Here is a 15,777-nt window from a genome sequence, read left to right as displayed (position 1 = left end):
CATTATGTCCCCTGCGCCTATCTAGAAGCCCCACTAGCCACAAGACCAAGGATAGGAGTACTCACGGGAAAGAATCCACCCGGTGGCATGGGTCCACCGGGCATGCCCTCATTGGGTGGCATCTGACCCAGCGGGCTTGGTGCCGAAGGATTCTGGAAGAATAGAAAAAAAAAAAAAATTCCCCGCTTGTAAACACTTGTAGAGTGAGTCAATGTCCGTTTCCCCGAACTGGCATTGCTATTACTCCACACAGGTGGCCACTTTGAAAGTTGTTGCTATCACATCACTTGCGGACGTTTTTTTTTTTTTTTTAGCTTTTTCCTACCAGGAGCGTATCCTATGAGCTCCAACAACAATGAAGCGCTATGATTCACAGAGGATCCAGTAGCAAGCACTGCAGCAGTGTGCTACTATTACTACTACTACTACTACTACTACTACTACTACTACTACTACTACTACTACTACTACTAAGAGTGCCCACATCAAGCGAGTTTTCAGTGTCGCTGCTAATGACTAGAAGGGAGATGAGCAACGAAAATTTTGAAGAATTATCAGTGAAGTTGAACAATGTGTGAACGGCCGCAATGACTCACTGAAAGAGCCAAGACAGTTAATTTTCTATATTTACTGTATTCATACAACATTCATAAAGGCTGGAAGGAAAGTAATGTTAATGTAATATATTATTTTTTAGTAATTGCCAAGTTACTTTTGTGGGGCAGTAACTGTAATCAATTTCATTTTCGAATAAAGTAACTGTAATTGGGCACTTTTTTCTTAAATATGTTCTGCACTTGTACACACCTGTGCAGTGGTAAACTTTAAGTATTTATTATTTACGACTTTTATGTCTCTATCTTTAGACTGTCTGGCACACAGTGCTAGAGGAAGTCTAAAAAAGACAGAGGTAATAGCATACAGCAGTTGTTTTGCTTGGAAAGTCCATGGAATTGTGATGTTTAAAGTGGACATTCATATTAAAAACAATGTTTCTGCAGGCTACACCACTTGTAAGCTAATAGAAATTTCTTTTTATTGCAGAAAAGTTCTTGTCGCGTATAGTGATATTTGATAGTCGTTCGAAGGCGGAATGCATTTTTCTTCTGCACTAAGGTCATTTTCATATTCACTGAACTCAGGAGAGTTTTTTTGCTAAACGCAGACGTAAGAAACATTTCCATTATCCCAATGCCTAATGCTACTAAAAGGATGTTTGAATTCCTTAACTGTGCCACTAAAGAACTGGTGCCTTTCTACACAGGCTCTGCGAAGTTCCATTAATAATAGTTCAAAAAGTTCCCAATAGGTGTCGCGACAAGCGCAAAGAAAAAATTGGCACGCACTAACATCATCAGCAGCAGCAGCGGCCTGGTTACGCCCACTGCAGGGCAAAGGCCTCTACAATACTTCAACTACCCCGGTCATGTACTAATTGTGGCCATGTCGTCCCTGCAAACTTCTTAATCTCATCCGCCCACCTAACTTTCTGCTGCCCCTTGCTACACTTCCCTTCCCTTGGAATCCAGACCGTAACCCTTAATGACCATCGGTTATCTTCCCTCCTCATTACATGTCCTGCCCATGCCCATTTCTTTTTCTTGATTTCAACTAAGATGTCATTCACTCTCGTTTGTTCCCACACCCAATCTGCTCTTTTCTTATCCCTTAACGTTACACCTATCATTCTTCTTTCCATAGCTCGTTGCGTCGTCCTCAATTTGAGTAGAACCCTTTCGTAAGCCTCCAGGTTTCTGCCCTGTAGGTGAGTACTGGTAAGACTATTATATACTTTTCTCTTGAGGGATAATGGCAACCTGCTGTTCATGATCTGAGAATGCCTGCCAAATGCTCCCCAGCCCATTCTTATTCTTCTGATTATTTCCTTCTCATGATCCGGATCCACTGTCACTACCTGCCCTAAGTGGATGTATTCCCTAACCACATCCAGTGCCTCGCTACCTATTGCAAATTGCTGTTCTCTTCCGAGACTGTTAAACATTACTTTAGTTTTCTGCAGATTAATTTTTGAACCACTCTTCTGCTTTGCCTCTCCAGGTCAGTGAGCATGCATTGCAATCGGTCCCCGGAGTTACTAAGGTATTCTCCATTAACTCTTATTCCTAATTCTTTCCAGTCCAGGTCTGTGAATACCTCCTGTAAACACGCTGTGAATAGCATTGGAGAGATCATATCTCCCTGCCTGGCGCCTTTCTTTATTGGGATTTTGTTGCTTTCTTTACGGAGGACTACGGTGGCTCTGGAGCCGCTGTAGATATCTTTCAGTATTTTTACATACCGCTCGTCTACACCCTGATTCCGTAATGCCTCCATGACTGCTGTGGTTTCGACAGAATCAAACGCTTTTTCATAATCAATGAAGGCTATATACAAGGGTTGGTTATATTCCGCACATTTCTCTATCACCTGATTGATAGTGTGAATATGGTCTATTGTTGAGTAGCCTTTATGGAATCCTGCTTGGTCCTTTGGTTGACGGAAGTCTAAGGTGTTCCTGATTCTATTTGCGATTACCTTAGTAAATACTTTGTAGCAACGGACAGTAAGCTGATCGGTCTATAATTTTTCAAGTCCTTGGCGTCCCCTTTCTTATGGATTAGGATTATGTTAGCGTTCTTCCAAGATTCCGGTACGCTCGAGGTCATGAGGCATTGCGTATACAGGGTGGCCAGTTTCTCTAGGACAATCTGCCCACCATCCTTCAACAAACCTGCTGTTACCTGTTACCTGCCTGTCCCCTTTTGACGTGCGCGTCAAACACTCTTTGCATGTCAGGATGAGCCTAACACGACAGCAGAAGGTTTAAAGTGAGGAATGGACCCTGCAAAAGTTAATGGGAATACCTGTCATTTGACAAGACCGGTCACTTAATGCGCAGTAACCACAAAACACTGTGTCCGAGGCCAAACCATGCCAGTGCCACGCACACAATGGTGCAAGCAGATACACCAACATGTGCTTTAGCTCACTCTATGCACAGGAATCTACGGCAGTGTTGAACGCAAGTCCACACCAGCAAAACAGAGAGTCAGAAAGTTCTTTTTTCCCTCCGTATGTAAACTGATTCAGAATAAGTGCCAGCACCAGCCACATAACCTTTTTTTTTCCCTTCCGTGCATACGTCTTCATTGCACGATGCGATAAGCTTTCTCAGACCAACATGTTCATTGTTTGTTGCCAGTTGACTGTACACTGAGGCCACCCAGAGAATTGCAGCAAAGCCAGTTCCCTCTATCTAGAGTGCGTTGCTAAGCATGAGGTCACAGCATCGAATATAGCCCGCCGCGGCTGCATGTCGATGGGGGCGAAATTCAAAAATGCCAGTGACCCTTGGATTGGGGACACATTAGAAGAACCCCAGGTGGTCAAAATTATTTCGGAGCCCCCACTACGGCGTGCCTCACAATCAGATCGTGGTCTTGGCATGTAAGACCCCACTAAAAAAGAAAATACCAAGAGTGACACCCATAGTTACCCAATTGGTATTTTCAAGAATAGGTAAACCTCGATTTGAGTAACTACAGTGTTCTGTTCTCAGGCAACAGAGACCTATAGAGCTTATCATATCCTTCCCACTTGCTCATAAGTACTGGATCCGTGAGCATGGGAAATGTTCCACGTACACCTCTTCGGAGGTTTGATGACATTGCACCTAGGGGAAAAAAAACCCTACACGTTTCTGTTTTCATGATTATGCAATAGCAGAAATAAAACTTATCAGCAACACCACAAACAGGCAGGTGACAAAGAGAAAAATGTTTGTGCAAAGCCGTGACTAGACATCCAACTACACCCACGAAACACCACGACAGGGGGAAAAAATATGCACGCACAAGGTCTAGTTCTTGAATTAAAGAAACACCATCTACATAGAGAAGAACAGCATGACTACACAAAGGTAAACCTGGCATTTCTCTTTTGCAACAATCCATCCACCGAGATTGAGATCAGCTCAAAATACCTATTCCCTGTCATTCCCCGTCATGTCCGACTACAAAAGCGGTTTCTTGGGTGTTCTTTTTAGACCCCGAAAGTGCTATGCTTATATGGAAGTCCTTCCCAGAAAGTCCGTGCAGTGAAATAAGGTAGTGCCACCCCTCATGCCGCCATTAAATCTGCCCTCGCAGTCACTTCTCTGCACATCGTGAGGCAAGTTCCCATTAGCACTGACCAAACAGCTGCAAGAACCAGCCTGCTGTGGGCACTTCAGGGTTCCATGAATTGTTGAACATGTACGAAAAGAAGGAGCGGGAAGGGAATGATGGAAATCAGGTGTTACCAGACTCGTACTCAATGTGGTGGACCACTTGCACTGAATACCGCCAAGCGTTCAAAGTGCAATGACACATCACCCTTGGCTGCATAAGGCCTTGCAAATGTTTGACTGGCCGTAGGGTTTGTCCCAAGGATACACAGGTACGAGACGACGTAGTGGAGGGCACCAGGCTAATTCCAAACACCTTGGCATTCATTAACGTGCACAGAGCGTTCGTGCATTCTGCACCTATCAGAACGCAGCCTCCACAAATGGCGTTTGAATCCGTAACAACACACCCTTGCAGCTGAACCTCAGAGCCACTCATACACTGTAACAGTGCTGGTCAAACCATCAAAGCTCTGTAAATGGCCTTTCATTTTGACTTCTGTTTGTTGAGTACGGAACCCCTCACATGCCCATACAGCTCTTCCAAACTCCCTGGATTTTAGGTGGTGATCGTCCTTCTCACACTGTCTTTGCCACCTATCCTTTATAAAGTCTCAAAGCTTAATTTTTGTGAATTTCGTGGTAATAGGTTGGTTGACTGCTTGAAAAGAATGTGATGTGAAGGTAAAATTTTAGTTCCTTGAATTTTGTGCCAGAACCACGGCACCGGTACATCGTCAAGTGTGACGTCACGAATTTCAAAGTACTTTCTTGTATTTGGACTATCGTAGTTCAGTGAAAGTTCTCGAAACGTACTCAGTTTAGTCCAACTCTTAAGAATACACTGTAGTTCATATTTACTGACAGAAAGCTTGACTAGGCCCGACTAGACAATGTCAAAATACATGAGGCCATAGCGAGCTGATGAGAAAACCTCAGAGCAGCGGCGGCATTTGTATTTTTGGTTTTGCATCTTTGATTACCAAGCTTCCTTTGATGATAAAAGTGGCTTTCTTTTTCTCTTCTTTTTAGTACTGTAGAAGGGTAATTTACTAGCATGCTATTAGAATTATTTTTCTTTTTAGCGTCCATCTAAAGGGCACCTTGCCAGAAAACCTGCAGAAAATTTTGTTGTACACTGGCTGAAAAGCAGCCTGCAGCGAGCTTTCATGTTCAAAGCAAGAATTTTTGAAGAGCCTATAGTAAGATTCAAGATAGAAGGCAATGAAAGACTGCAAGGCTACTGTGCCATTGAACAAGCTACCCTCCTTTATCGTTTTGACCAGCATTCAAAAGTGGCATGTCTGTCCTGTAATCCGAATGAGACGGCTTGTGACCTTACATCCCGACATCACCTTTCTCTCTCTCTCTTCCCTTTCCTAAGCGGTGCATTTCTGATGCGGCAGTTCCACACCTTCCATGTTTCACGGGGAACTTCAACGGATGCATCCCGATCTCCAATATTGTAGGCAGAACATATGCATAGCTGCCGAACTGTGAGCTTTATCATTGAAACAGCAGAGACTGCCGAGGGACACACTGCTTCTAGACAGCAGTGATATTTTCAGTTACTGATTTTTGCTTGCTTGAGGAACTTCTCTGTATAAGCATGCTCAAAGCAGCTACTGTTCTGGCGCCTTTTTACTACCCCAAGATTCCCTAGGATACAGTCTGGAACTGAAGAAACATATTTTTGCGAAAGTGCAAGTGCACAAGCCTTGACGCAATGTTTGCAAAAATGTAAAACGAGCCCAAATTCGTAAACATGACAAAACACTTGGGAGACTTGGCTGGTATGCCTACGACGTGATAACGAGAGCCGTGACGTGCTCCTTGCCTGGAAAGCAAGACTCTCTGCTCCAACGATTTAGGCATGGGAAACTTTCCCGAGAACTTTCGGCTGTTTCTTTTCTTTTTTTTACAGGACACACTATTGCAATAGCTTGCAGACACGATGACTACAGCGTGATCTGCGGGCCAGGCCTGCAGGCAAATGCAATGCCCAATCCCGGGGCAGTTTAGGAACCGGGCGCATCACTGGACCGCACCTGTCCGGCTCAGTACGGCTCATCTTATCCGTCTTATCGAATACACTCCACGGGAAAGTGAGAAACGGCAGAGAAAGCTTATAGGGATCAACAAATTCGCGAATGACCAAGAGGGATTTAAAAAGGGAGATAGAGAGAGAGAGTGAGTGAGAGAGAACACAAGGGGGCGGGCAGACACGCGCAACAGGCGATCCAATCGCGATGGCCGGAAAGAGCGGAGAGGAAGCAAGCAGTGGCCAAACAGCGAGGAAACGCCAGAAATACGGAGTACGGGGAAAAAAAAAAGGCGGCGCGCGCGAGCACTCAAGCAACAAGCGTCGCGAACAGAAAAGAACGAGCTAGCAAAAGAAGCCGAGGAGGGTGAGAGAGGGTGAAAGAAAAAAAAATAACGACGGCAGAGAAGACAAGAAAGAAGAAACGGGGAAAGGAAGACGACGACGAAGACGGGGCGAAAAAGAAACAATAGCGCCGGGCGACGCAGAGATTCGGGGGGGGAGAGACGTTGTAGTACGAGGGCGAGAGGAAGCGCTGGAGAGGAGGGAGGTGTGCAGGAGAAAAGCAAACGAGAGAAGAAATCGAAAGAGGGGAGGCCACGCATGAACAAATAGGCAAACCCCCTCCCCCCGCAGTCACTCCCGTTAGAGGATAGAAATAAAGAAGCGGGTTGCAGAGGGAACGAGAGAGAGAGACCGAACAAAAAAAGAGGATAGAAAAACAGCAGCAAATGAGAGAGAAAAAGGAACCAGGGGAGAAACGGAGAGAAAGAGATACAAAAAGAGAGAGAGAAAGAGAGAGAGAGAGAAGCGGACAAGAGTAGTAGCGGGCGCGGAAGAACAATCGCGCAGCCACCGCGAGTCGCCCGCCGATGGAAGGAGAGAGAGAGAGAGCGCGCGCGCAGGGAGACAGAATAAAAAATAACGAGAGGAGGAGGAGAGGAGGCGAGGAGAGGGCGACACGGGCGAATGGCGGGCGTCGAAACCAGTCCGGCCGCGCGCGCGCGCTAGTCGGCGGCGGCGTGCCCCGTTTTCTCGCCTCCCGGCGGCGGGGCCGCTGTCTTTCTTGCTTTTCTCTCTCTCTCTTTTCTTCCTTTCTTTTATTTTTTCGCTGGTTCGTATGGGAGAGATTCGGCTCAACGCCCTGCGGTGCTCGCAGCCACGTCCAGAGACTGCCAACAGAAACCACGCCGTGTGAGAATCGGCCCATAACGGGCTGTCAACCTTTCATTCTTTTAATGCTCATTAGAGATACAACTGGGAAAATTATACCCTTCCTGAAACACCGCGAACGTCAGTTTTATACTGTCAGCGCAGCTTCGGTATAAAGCAAGAAAGACGCGAAAACCTATCATGAATCGAATGGATTTTGGGGGGAAAAAAACGACCGGTAGGTTCGTGCCATCAAGCTAGTAACATTTCTGTTGCGGTTATTCGACTCTTAACATCGACTATTAACGGTGCTTTTACTGTCCTTCAAAACATTTTTTTTTTGTTCTGTGCGTTCCCTACCGTACAATAATGCGCAAATACTCCTGCAGTATTTCACTTTTCACCGCAGATTAATTCACCTTTCCGCTGTCTTTGAATTCAGAGGCACCAGCAGGGTAACCACGTCCTCATTTACGGCCAACCTTGACGCGAGCCTCTGTGAAACGTCAGCAGTCAGCTATTCCCACGCTAGCGATACCTTATTGCTCTCGCGTATCAAAAATAGCTTGAACAGGATTACTATATTACCTTCCCACAATGTCATAAACGCCGATCTTGTCTTCATGGGAAGCTTGGTAAGCAAAAAAAAAAAACTAAAGGCGGTTGGCGACCCATCAATTCGTCGCCCGGCCTAATTAAATTTTTATATGTAAAGATTGGTAACATTGCACACGTTAAAGAAGCCCAGGTGGTCAAGATTAATTCGTAGTCTCTCCCCTACAACGGCGTTTTTGGGGTCCCCCATGCGTGACAACTAAAAGGGGTGGGGAATCCCGCGTGCCCTTATCAGATCGTGGTCTAGGCGCCCGAAACCCCCAGAATTTAATTGGTTTTAAAGGGGTTAGAGTTTATTCTAAACAAGGCGAAGACTGAAGCAAGCGAGTTCTGAGAACGTATACTGTCGGCCGCAGTGGCCCAGATACCAGAAATGCGTCACACTGACGTACCTGCGCTGGCTGTTAGGCGCTAACTTCGAAAATTGAACTTTGTCCTTTTTCTCTTCTAATCAACCTTTCAGCGCTTAATAAATAAAAAAAAGGTTGTGAAGGAATATTTTATCAGTTTAATCTAACTGCGTTTCTCGCCAGTGTCCATTTAAGCAGCGTTGTGTGTCTGCCTCAGACTGTGAACCCCCCCCCCCCCCCCCGGCAGAACTAAACCTGTCAAACTCTGACGTTTCGGCACATCGGCCCGAATACGTGTAGATGCTTTGAAATATTCTGATGGGAAGGAATGCCTGGCCTACGCTCTCTCACCTAGTAGGCAACGGAATCTTTTTCTTTCTCGTCCTGTAATCGAAGCACATCCAAGATTATCCAATCCAATCCGGCTTCGTGTGCGACCGCTGTGGTAGCTCAGTTTGCAGTTGTAGTTTTCTGCGCACGAGCTCGCGTGTTCGACTACCCACCACCACCTTTGGAACGAGGACAGGTCCGGAACTGTGACTGTTCAATCGGCGTCATTTACCTTTCGGATGAGAAACTGAAATCCCGATTCCCCCCAGCAGGACCTCTTATATTCTCGGCGTAGCTCGGTCAACACCAAGAAATACTAAATGCTGCCGCAAAATCCTAAAGGTGCCCGATTACTAAAGGTGCTGAATGTTTATTAAGTTTGCAGCATTTTTTCCCATGGACGTCGTGAACAGTTATTTCGGCCTAGAGATGGACATCTGCGCCACAATCAAACGGAAATTCTCATGAAGATTTCATTGATCAAGCTATAATCTGATTTCAGATCGCAGTATCTATAAATAAATAAATAAATAAATAAATTCACGAAATATTCAGGCAATAACAGCCAAAATTTCGTTTGCCGCCATACTATGGTTCTATACGCTGTTCTCGCTGCTCGAGAGTAGGTGGGCATAATAGACGGGTCCAAAAACATCGAGCCACCAGAAATATACCTTTTCCAAACGCACGGAGGCAATAAAACCCTACGCACACGCGTAATCATTGCGCATTGTTGGACTTGGAACGCGTTGTTTCGTTCAAAATGATCAATTTTCAGAGTTACAAAGTCGTTTGACGACAGAAGGTCGATGATTCTGAGCACATCCGTGTGCTGAATATGTGTATACCGATCGTACAGATTCCGGCGGAACTGCCGTGTTCGAAGGAGTTCACGATCCCAACTAGCGCCACACTTTCCTCTAGTGGCTTTTACATGAAACTCATTGGTAGGCACCGACAAGGGGAGACAGCAGAAGTGAAGTTACTCACGTGCGCTGCGATGCCGTTGACGGCGTAACCGGAATTGACGAAGCCCTGCGAAGGGTAAAAACACACACGCATGAGGCCAGAGAGAAAAGCGGGACAAATTGTTTTTTTTTTGGGGGGGGGGGGGAGGGGGAAGGAGTAGGATTTGCCTGTCAGTAAGAGCAACTGCCCAAATGGAGGGAAGGAAGAAACAAAACAAAACAAAAAAAGAACTAGGAGGGAGCGTCACGTGGAAATCTTGAAACTGTCTCATAAAGAATATATGAAGAGGCATCATGGGGAAATCACCCAAGCAAGCACGTGATGGCAAGCGATCGTTTCTTGCCACACCGCGCGGCCGTGCTAAGTTCGTCGTCTGCAGCGTGTTAAGAGTTGGGGTCGGGCATGTCAAAATTGGTAGCTGGCCCCTGCCGTCGTCCAACTCATCCACGCTGTGGGCGCTGTTGAAAGGAGGAACGTGTTGCTCATCGAGAACGAGGAGTACTGGGTTTATTTACGATATGTCTACGTGAAAAGTGGAGAACGTTACATTTCATCAATCTAGCGTGACTGGAAACGAAGCACGCCGAGGAGCCGAAAACGGCTGCTTAAAAAACCTCCCTCTGTCCTCCCTAGATCCCTAGGCTAGGGAAAACTGCCGTTCAGCCTTCGCCCAATAGGAGGGTCCGAAGTTGTCGAAGGACTCGCCTTTGAGGGCAAGGGTTCACCACACACTCACTCCCGCACCTTTGTTTCACTGAACACACAGAAAGGAGTGGGGCCTCGTAGACGGGGGTTTTTGTCACATGTGACTCAAGCTGGTGCTTCCTGGTTTCTGAAATGACCCCCGCAGGCAGCTGCAGCGTCTGTCAAACGACCATGGCGATTACCAGGGTCAGCGGGAAAACACCTTAGAACACGCTTTTCCATTAGTTTTTCTTGCTCCCACTGGTCCGTGAAGGCGATAGCGAACTAGAAAACAATGCTCGGTCCGCAAAACGTTTTAAGAATTAGGAAACGTTTAAAAATTTTCAACAAATAAATTTACAGTACGAAATCAATTTACGAATGAAAAAGGTAGCCTCTTGCAAAGGGGCGTTGCAAGGTGTATCCACTCGGAAAGAATTCAGAGGACGACTCCCTGCCTTTCATCTCCTTCTTTACTTCCCCCTCTCTCTCCCTAGAGGATGACACCAGTTTCACCAGCTATTCGACGGCGCACCTTCGTGCAACCAATGCGTAGAACCACCGCAGGCTCCGCATGTGCATGCGCCACGGAAACACTCCAGTTTTCGATCACGAACATTGGAGAACGCTGGAAACGATACGCCGACAAAGCGTACTCTTGCGATCAGGGTGGCGGGAGCTGGCCCTCCCTATATAGTTTCCCTATATCGGGAAGACGACGCCGTGTACCCCCACCCCACCCCCACCTCGTCTGCGGCCGCGATCACAGCGAGCTGCCTTGCTTCTGACAAAAAAAAAATGCCGCACAGAGTTGTACAGTACCGGTGCTCGGAGGAGTCGTCGAGCCCAACGCGCGAATTTAGCGATGGATCCCCTCACCCTGAACCTTGTTTCGATTTCCTGCGCCGCCACGTGTGTAACGCCACACTGTCAGGACTGCGCAATGGCACCGTTGCCACAGCGGCAACAGAGAGAGAGAGAGAGACTGCGGTTGCAAACAACGCGCGGACAGAGAGCGGAGTGCTGACGTCGACGGGTCCCGTTTCGGTGCAGTTCGACGCGAACCCCGGGGGCTGGCAGCGCTCTAAACATAGCCCTGGCCTTGACCCGTGCAACCCCAAAAAGCAAAGAAAAGAAAAGAGAAAAAAGGCGCGCAGGCGCGGACAAAAAAAAAACAGGAGGGAAGCCTCTGAAAACGGGCGGAAGAAAAAACAGGGGGTAGGGAAAAAAAATGAAGGACCGCGCGAAGCCGCACAGCCGAATCCCCAAAGCCGAACGCGAGCCAAAGATCGCTTTGACGTGAACGATGGCCGAATGACGCCGGCGGTGACGTCACAACTTCGGCGTCGCTGTTCCGAGAAAAAAAAAAACGGAAAGCAGTTACGAGCGACTCACAAACGGCATGCGAAAGGGCACAGGCGCTGACGCAAAACAACGCTGCCAGCACGATTATGAAGAGGGGGGAAAAAAGAAGCGGCGGGCATGAGGTGGCAAGGCGTGCACGCTGAAATCCTCCGCCAGCGGGAACAGTGGCGCTGCTATCGCCTTCCCGTGTAACGGGCTTTCAAACGCATCAACCTGTGGCTGGTCCAGTTGGTTCAAACATACGTTACCGCGCGAGAGACGTCAGACGGTATTCATAAACCGCGTCGGGTAGCCAACCAGCCTATTGACTGGTTAACATCCCCGCCTTCCTGTATTCCTCTCATTCTCTCTTTTAACACTGCAATTTAAGCAAATCCCACCGAGAGGCGGAGGGGGGGGAGGGCATGTATATTTGCATATAGCACGCATATACCTTTGCCCCGCGTACACACCTCTTGTGCGATGCGTACGCACTTTGTTGACCTTTCGACGCAGCACTCAAGCAAACTTGGAATAGCACAAACTGAACAGCAACCGATCGTTTTTAGAACTAACTTTTTTCTTTTGCTCGACTCTGCCTTTGCCGACTTTCGGGAGGTTGCCTGAATAAACCTGCTAGATGCAGGTACCCCCCCCTCCCCCCCCCCCCTCTGGTGTCCTTTCAATATCGGAAGACTTCCAAGGGTATGCGAGAGCGAAACTTTTTTACGGACCGAATTTACTTTTTCGTAAAACGGGACGAGACATTCGTAAAATACTCAGACGAGCCCGAACTTCGCAAGGCACGGAACTGTATAGTCCGCAGAGTTGGCACGGTAAGATAACACTCTCACCCGTCTTGGATCGTTTCATCATAATATATCGTCTCGTCTTTCAAAGAACGACAACAAACTTCAAAATTCAACTTCGTGAAGTGCGACGGCACTGTCGTCGACCTTGTCGTAAGCAAAGAAAAAAGGAAGAAAGAAAAGTCTGCGCAACACCGACTTTTGGGCTAAGCAAACTCGTGAGATTATGACACGCTCCGACGGCGTCGGTTTCTCCCCGCGGACTTTCGCCACAACGCCGCCAAAATCGATGACGTCATTGAAAATTTCTAAAGCGTCGCCGCTCGTCTACAGCTAACATTTTTTTTTCCCTAGCGCGCCCAACCTTCCCCTAGAACATGATCCAAGTAGCGTAATCTACCTCCGCTTAGAACGCTCGAACGTAGTTCTAACCTAATGGTCGACAGCACAAATGTTTCGTTATACACGACGGTTCGTTATAAGAATCGTGACCATTCACAGCGCCAAAACCAGGCGCAATAGTTGTGTCGAAACCTCTGTTCACTGAAAGCAATCTTAAGTTGAAGGGGAAGGGGGAAAACGGCTTCTTTGTTTCTTTTGTGAATTCGGCAGCCTGGCTCAGTCAAAGTCCGTGCAATAGCTACCGGGAGAATCAAGTTCCACAAGCTGCAGCGCCAAACCTTCGTCGCATTCTGTCAGGCTCTAGGTTAATTATTTACCCAAGCTATCATACACATACGTGACAGCGATGTAACTGAAAAGTGAATTGAAATCCTCTCCTAGTGCACACGAGTTATTCGTTAAGTCGATAAGTTCGCTAAATCGAGAGAGAAAAAAAACGTAAAACATGCGTGCGAAAAACAATCCTTATTAAAGACGGAAAAATATATATAAGTTCTTGTCGGCGCAGGCTTTCACACACTAGAGAAGATGCACAAAGACAAGAGGCGCAGCAGGTGGCGCCATCTGGTAAAGCCGGCGACGAGCTTGCAACGTAAAAGCGCTGCTCGACGTCGTTTTCGTCGCACGGCTGCGACAACATTCAAATACCGCAATGGGCAGTTAATGTGTTTACCGGAGCAATACGAAAAGTAAATTTCTGGGCATTTCGAATGCAACAGGTTTTCGGGGACACATATTTGTTTACCCACATTTTCTCTCTCTCTCTTTCGCTCTCTCTCAACACACATTTCGCTACATCGGGCGAGATCTGGTGTCGACTTCGTTGTGTCGAGGTTTCCAATGCGACATGTGGTGCAAGAGACACAAGATTTGCGAGCCTGTGTCGAGTAATCGAAAGCGCTGGTTCAACAACACATTTCGCGAAATCGACTTTTATTATATCAAACTTTGATTGCGCAATTGCTTACCCTACTCTGCAATGGCGTAAGGAGACACCGCAGTACAAGAACGTACATTGATATCCCCGGCGTCACACGACATCGCCGGCGCTGAGGCTCAGGGGCATAACGTTAAAGAAGAACAGCCGTTCGACCCTCACTTGACCTCGTAATAATCAACCCCTTACCGCGAAGTCAACGAAAATATAACGACTTTCGACAGAGTACTCGATCAGCCCAATCTGATTTGGTATGCCACCGTCGAAGTCGTCACCGACTCGAGAAAGCCTCGCCGTCGCCGCGGCTCAAACGTACCCGCCCTGGGTACAGGTAGCGTCGCACTTAACGGTTACAACGAGAGGCAACGGAAGGAAGGCGCGCGCGCACGCACACACACACACACATCAGTCAGGCGAAGGGAGAGAGAGAGCGCACGCACGCGGCTGCCCCAAGGAAGCGCGGTTGCCAAGGGAACGAAATAACAAAAACTCGCAAAGGAGAAAAGAAAGAAAAGCAGCGACCGCTACGAGACCGACGGAACACAAGGCGGTTGGAAGGCAGCGAGCGAACAGGAGGGAAAGGGAGCGGGATGGGGAGAGGGCGGCGGGAGTAGCGCAGCCCGCGAGGTACCACAGCGGAGACATTAGGGAAGGAAGGTAGAGGGGAAAGAAGGAAACAGCTAGAGAGAGAGTCGGGAAAAACAGGGTGCGAGAGGCCCAGCCTCGGCGCTACGTGAGGAACGAACAAATAAAAATCCGGCCGCAGGAGAAAGGAAGGGTCAGCGGGCGATAGGGAGACCTCGGTTTCGGAGAAGGGTGCGAAGGAGACGGGGATGACACACACACACACACAGATGAACACACACGCGCGCACACAGGCACGCAAAAAGAGATGCGGTTTGGGGAGCAGAGCAGCAAAAGGAAAAATAGATAGGTACAAGAGGAGCAAAGGGCGCCGCCGTGAAAGAATGAAAACAAGAGCTCCAGGAAGCAAGCAAGAAGGGAACAGTATAACAAGGACGGGGGAGACACGGAGAAACAAAACAAAAAACAAAAAAGAAACGGTAAGCCGATAGCTGCGCGCCAGAAAAGCAGCCTAAATATATTCAGACAAATGGGGAGAGGGCACGCAAGCACATAGGGAACAAAAACAACAAAAGGCACGCGCGCACACACACAAAAGGGCGCCGCCTTCCCAAAAATAAAAACATCACGACGCCAAAGGGCAAATGCGTAGTACAGTCGACGAGAGAGAGAGAGAGAGCCGATATGGAATCACGCGGGTTGGGAAACGGGCAGTGCGAGGCCCGGCGGGTCGACCACTGAGGATCGACGCGAGAATAAAAATAGAACGAGATAGCGGGAGAGACGGAAAGAAGCACAAAATGAAGAGAACAGTGCAGAGGTCGGCAGTGGGGAAAGAAAAGGGGGGGGGAATAAGAAGCGCCAAAAAAAAGGCAAAGACGACAAATCAAGAGACAATACGGAGGAACGAGATGACGACATCCTCGGCGTAGAAGACAAAAAAATAAATAAATAAGGAGACGGACAGATCGACGCCGAGAATCCCGAGGAAATAGATAGGCAAATAATAAGCGTACAGAGAGTGAGGGAGAGAGACGAGGGAGAGGAGGATGTCAACACCGAAATAAAGAGAAAAGCGTAACCGAAAGACGCCCAGGATTATCACGGACGGGGGAAGAAGAAAAATCAATGCAACAAGGGAGAGAATGGCACCGAGGGCACATGCATCGCCCAACGGCGCCGCTGGCGTAAATCGCACACCGTACTCGCAAAGGCGACATGCAATGTCGCAAAATAACACGGGTCTTCCGCTTATCACCACTTCACCCCCGAAAGGGTCACCAAGACCAAACACTACATCCATTTCGACCGACAAACTAGTACTTCGAAGACTCATTTCGTTAATTCCTCGGCGACTTGTCCATTATTAGAAGAGGAGATGACGACCAAGGTAC

General features: G+C 47.8%; 1 protein-coding gene across 16 annotated transcripts in view; it reads right to left on the bottom strand.

Annotated features, from left to right (window-relative positions):
* Positions 1-15,777, bottom strand: part of Ssdp (Sequence-specific single-stranded DNA-binding protein) — a 102,477-nt gene that overhangs the window by 43,259 nt on the left and 43,441 nt on the right. For all 16 annotated transcript variants that reach the window (XM_065440786.2, XM_065440780.1, XM_065440777.1 and 13 more), the window contains exons 5-6: positions 9,644-9,688; positions 66-152 (exon numbers count right to left, since the gene is read on the bottom strand). In XM_065440786.2, the coding sequence (XP_065296858.1) occupies positions 66-152; positions 9,644-9,688 (132 nt within the window). The remainder of the gene's footprint in view (positions 1-65; positions 153-9,643; positions 9,689-15,777) is intronic.

Source organism: Dermacentor albipictus, chromosome 9, assembly GCF_038994185.2.
Source record: "Dermacentor albipictus isolate Rhodes 1998 colony chromosome 9, USDA_Dalb.pri_finalv2, whole genome shotgun sequence".
Lineage (NCBI taxonomy): Eukaryota > Metazoa > Arthropoda > Arachnida > Ixodida > Ixodidae > Dermacentor > Dermacentor albipictus.
Note: the sequence above shows the minus strand (reverse complement) of the source record. Positions and strands in the feature narration are given on the sequence as shown.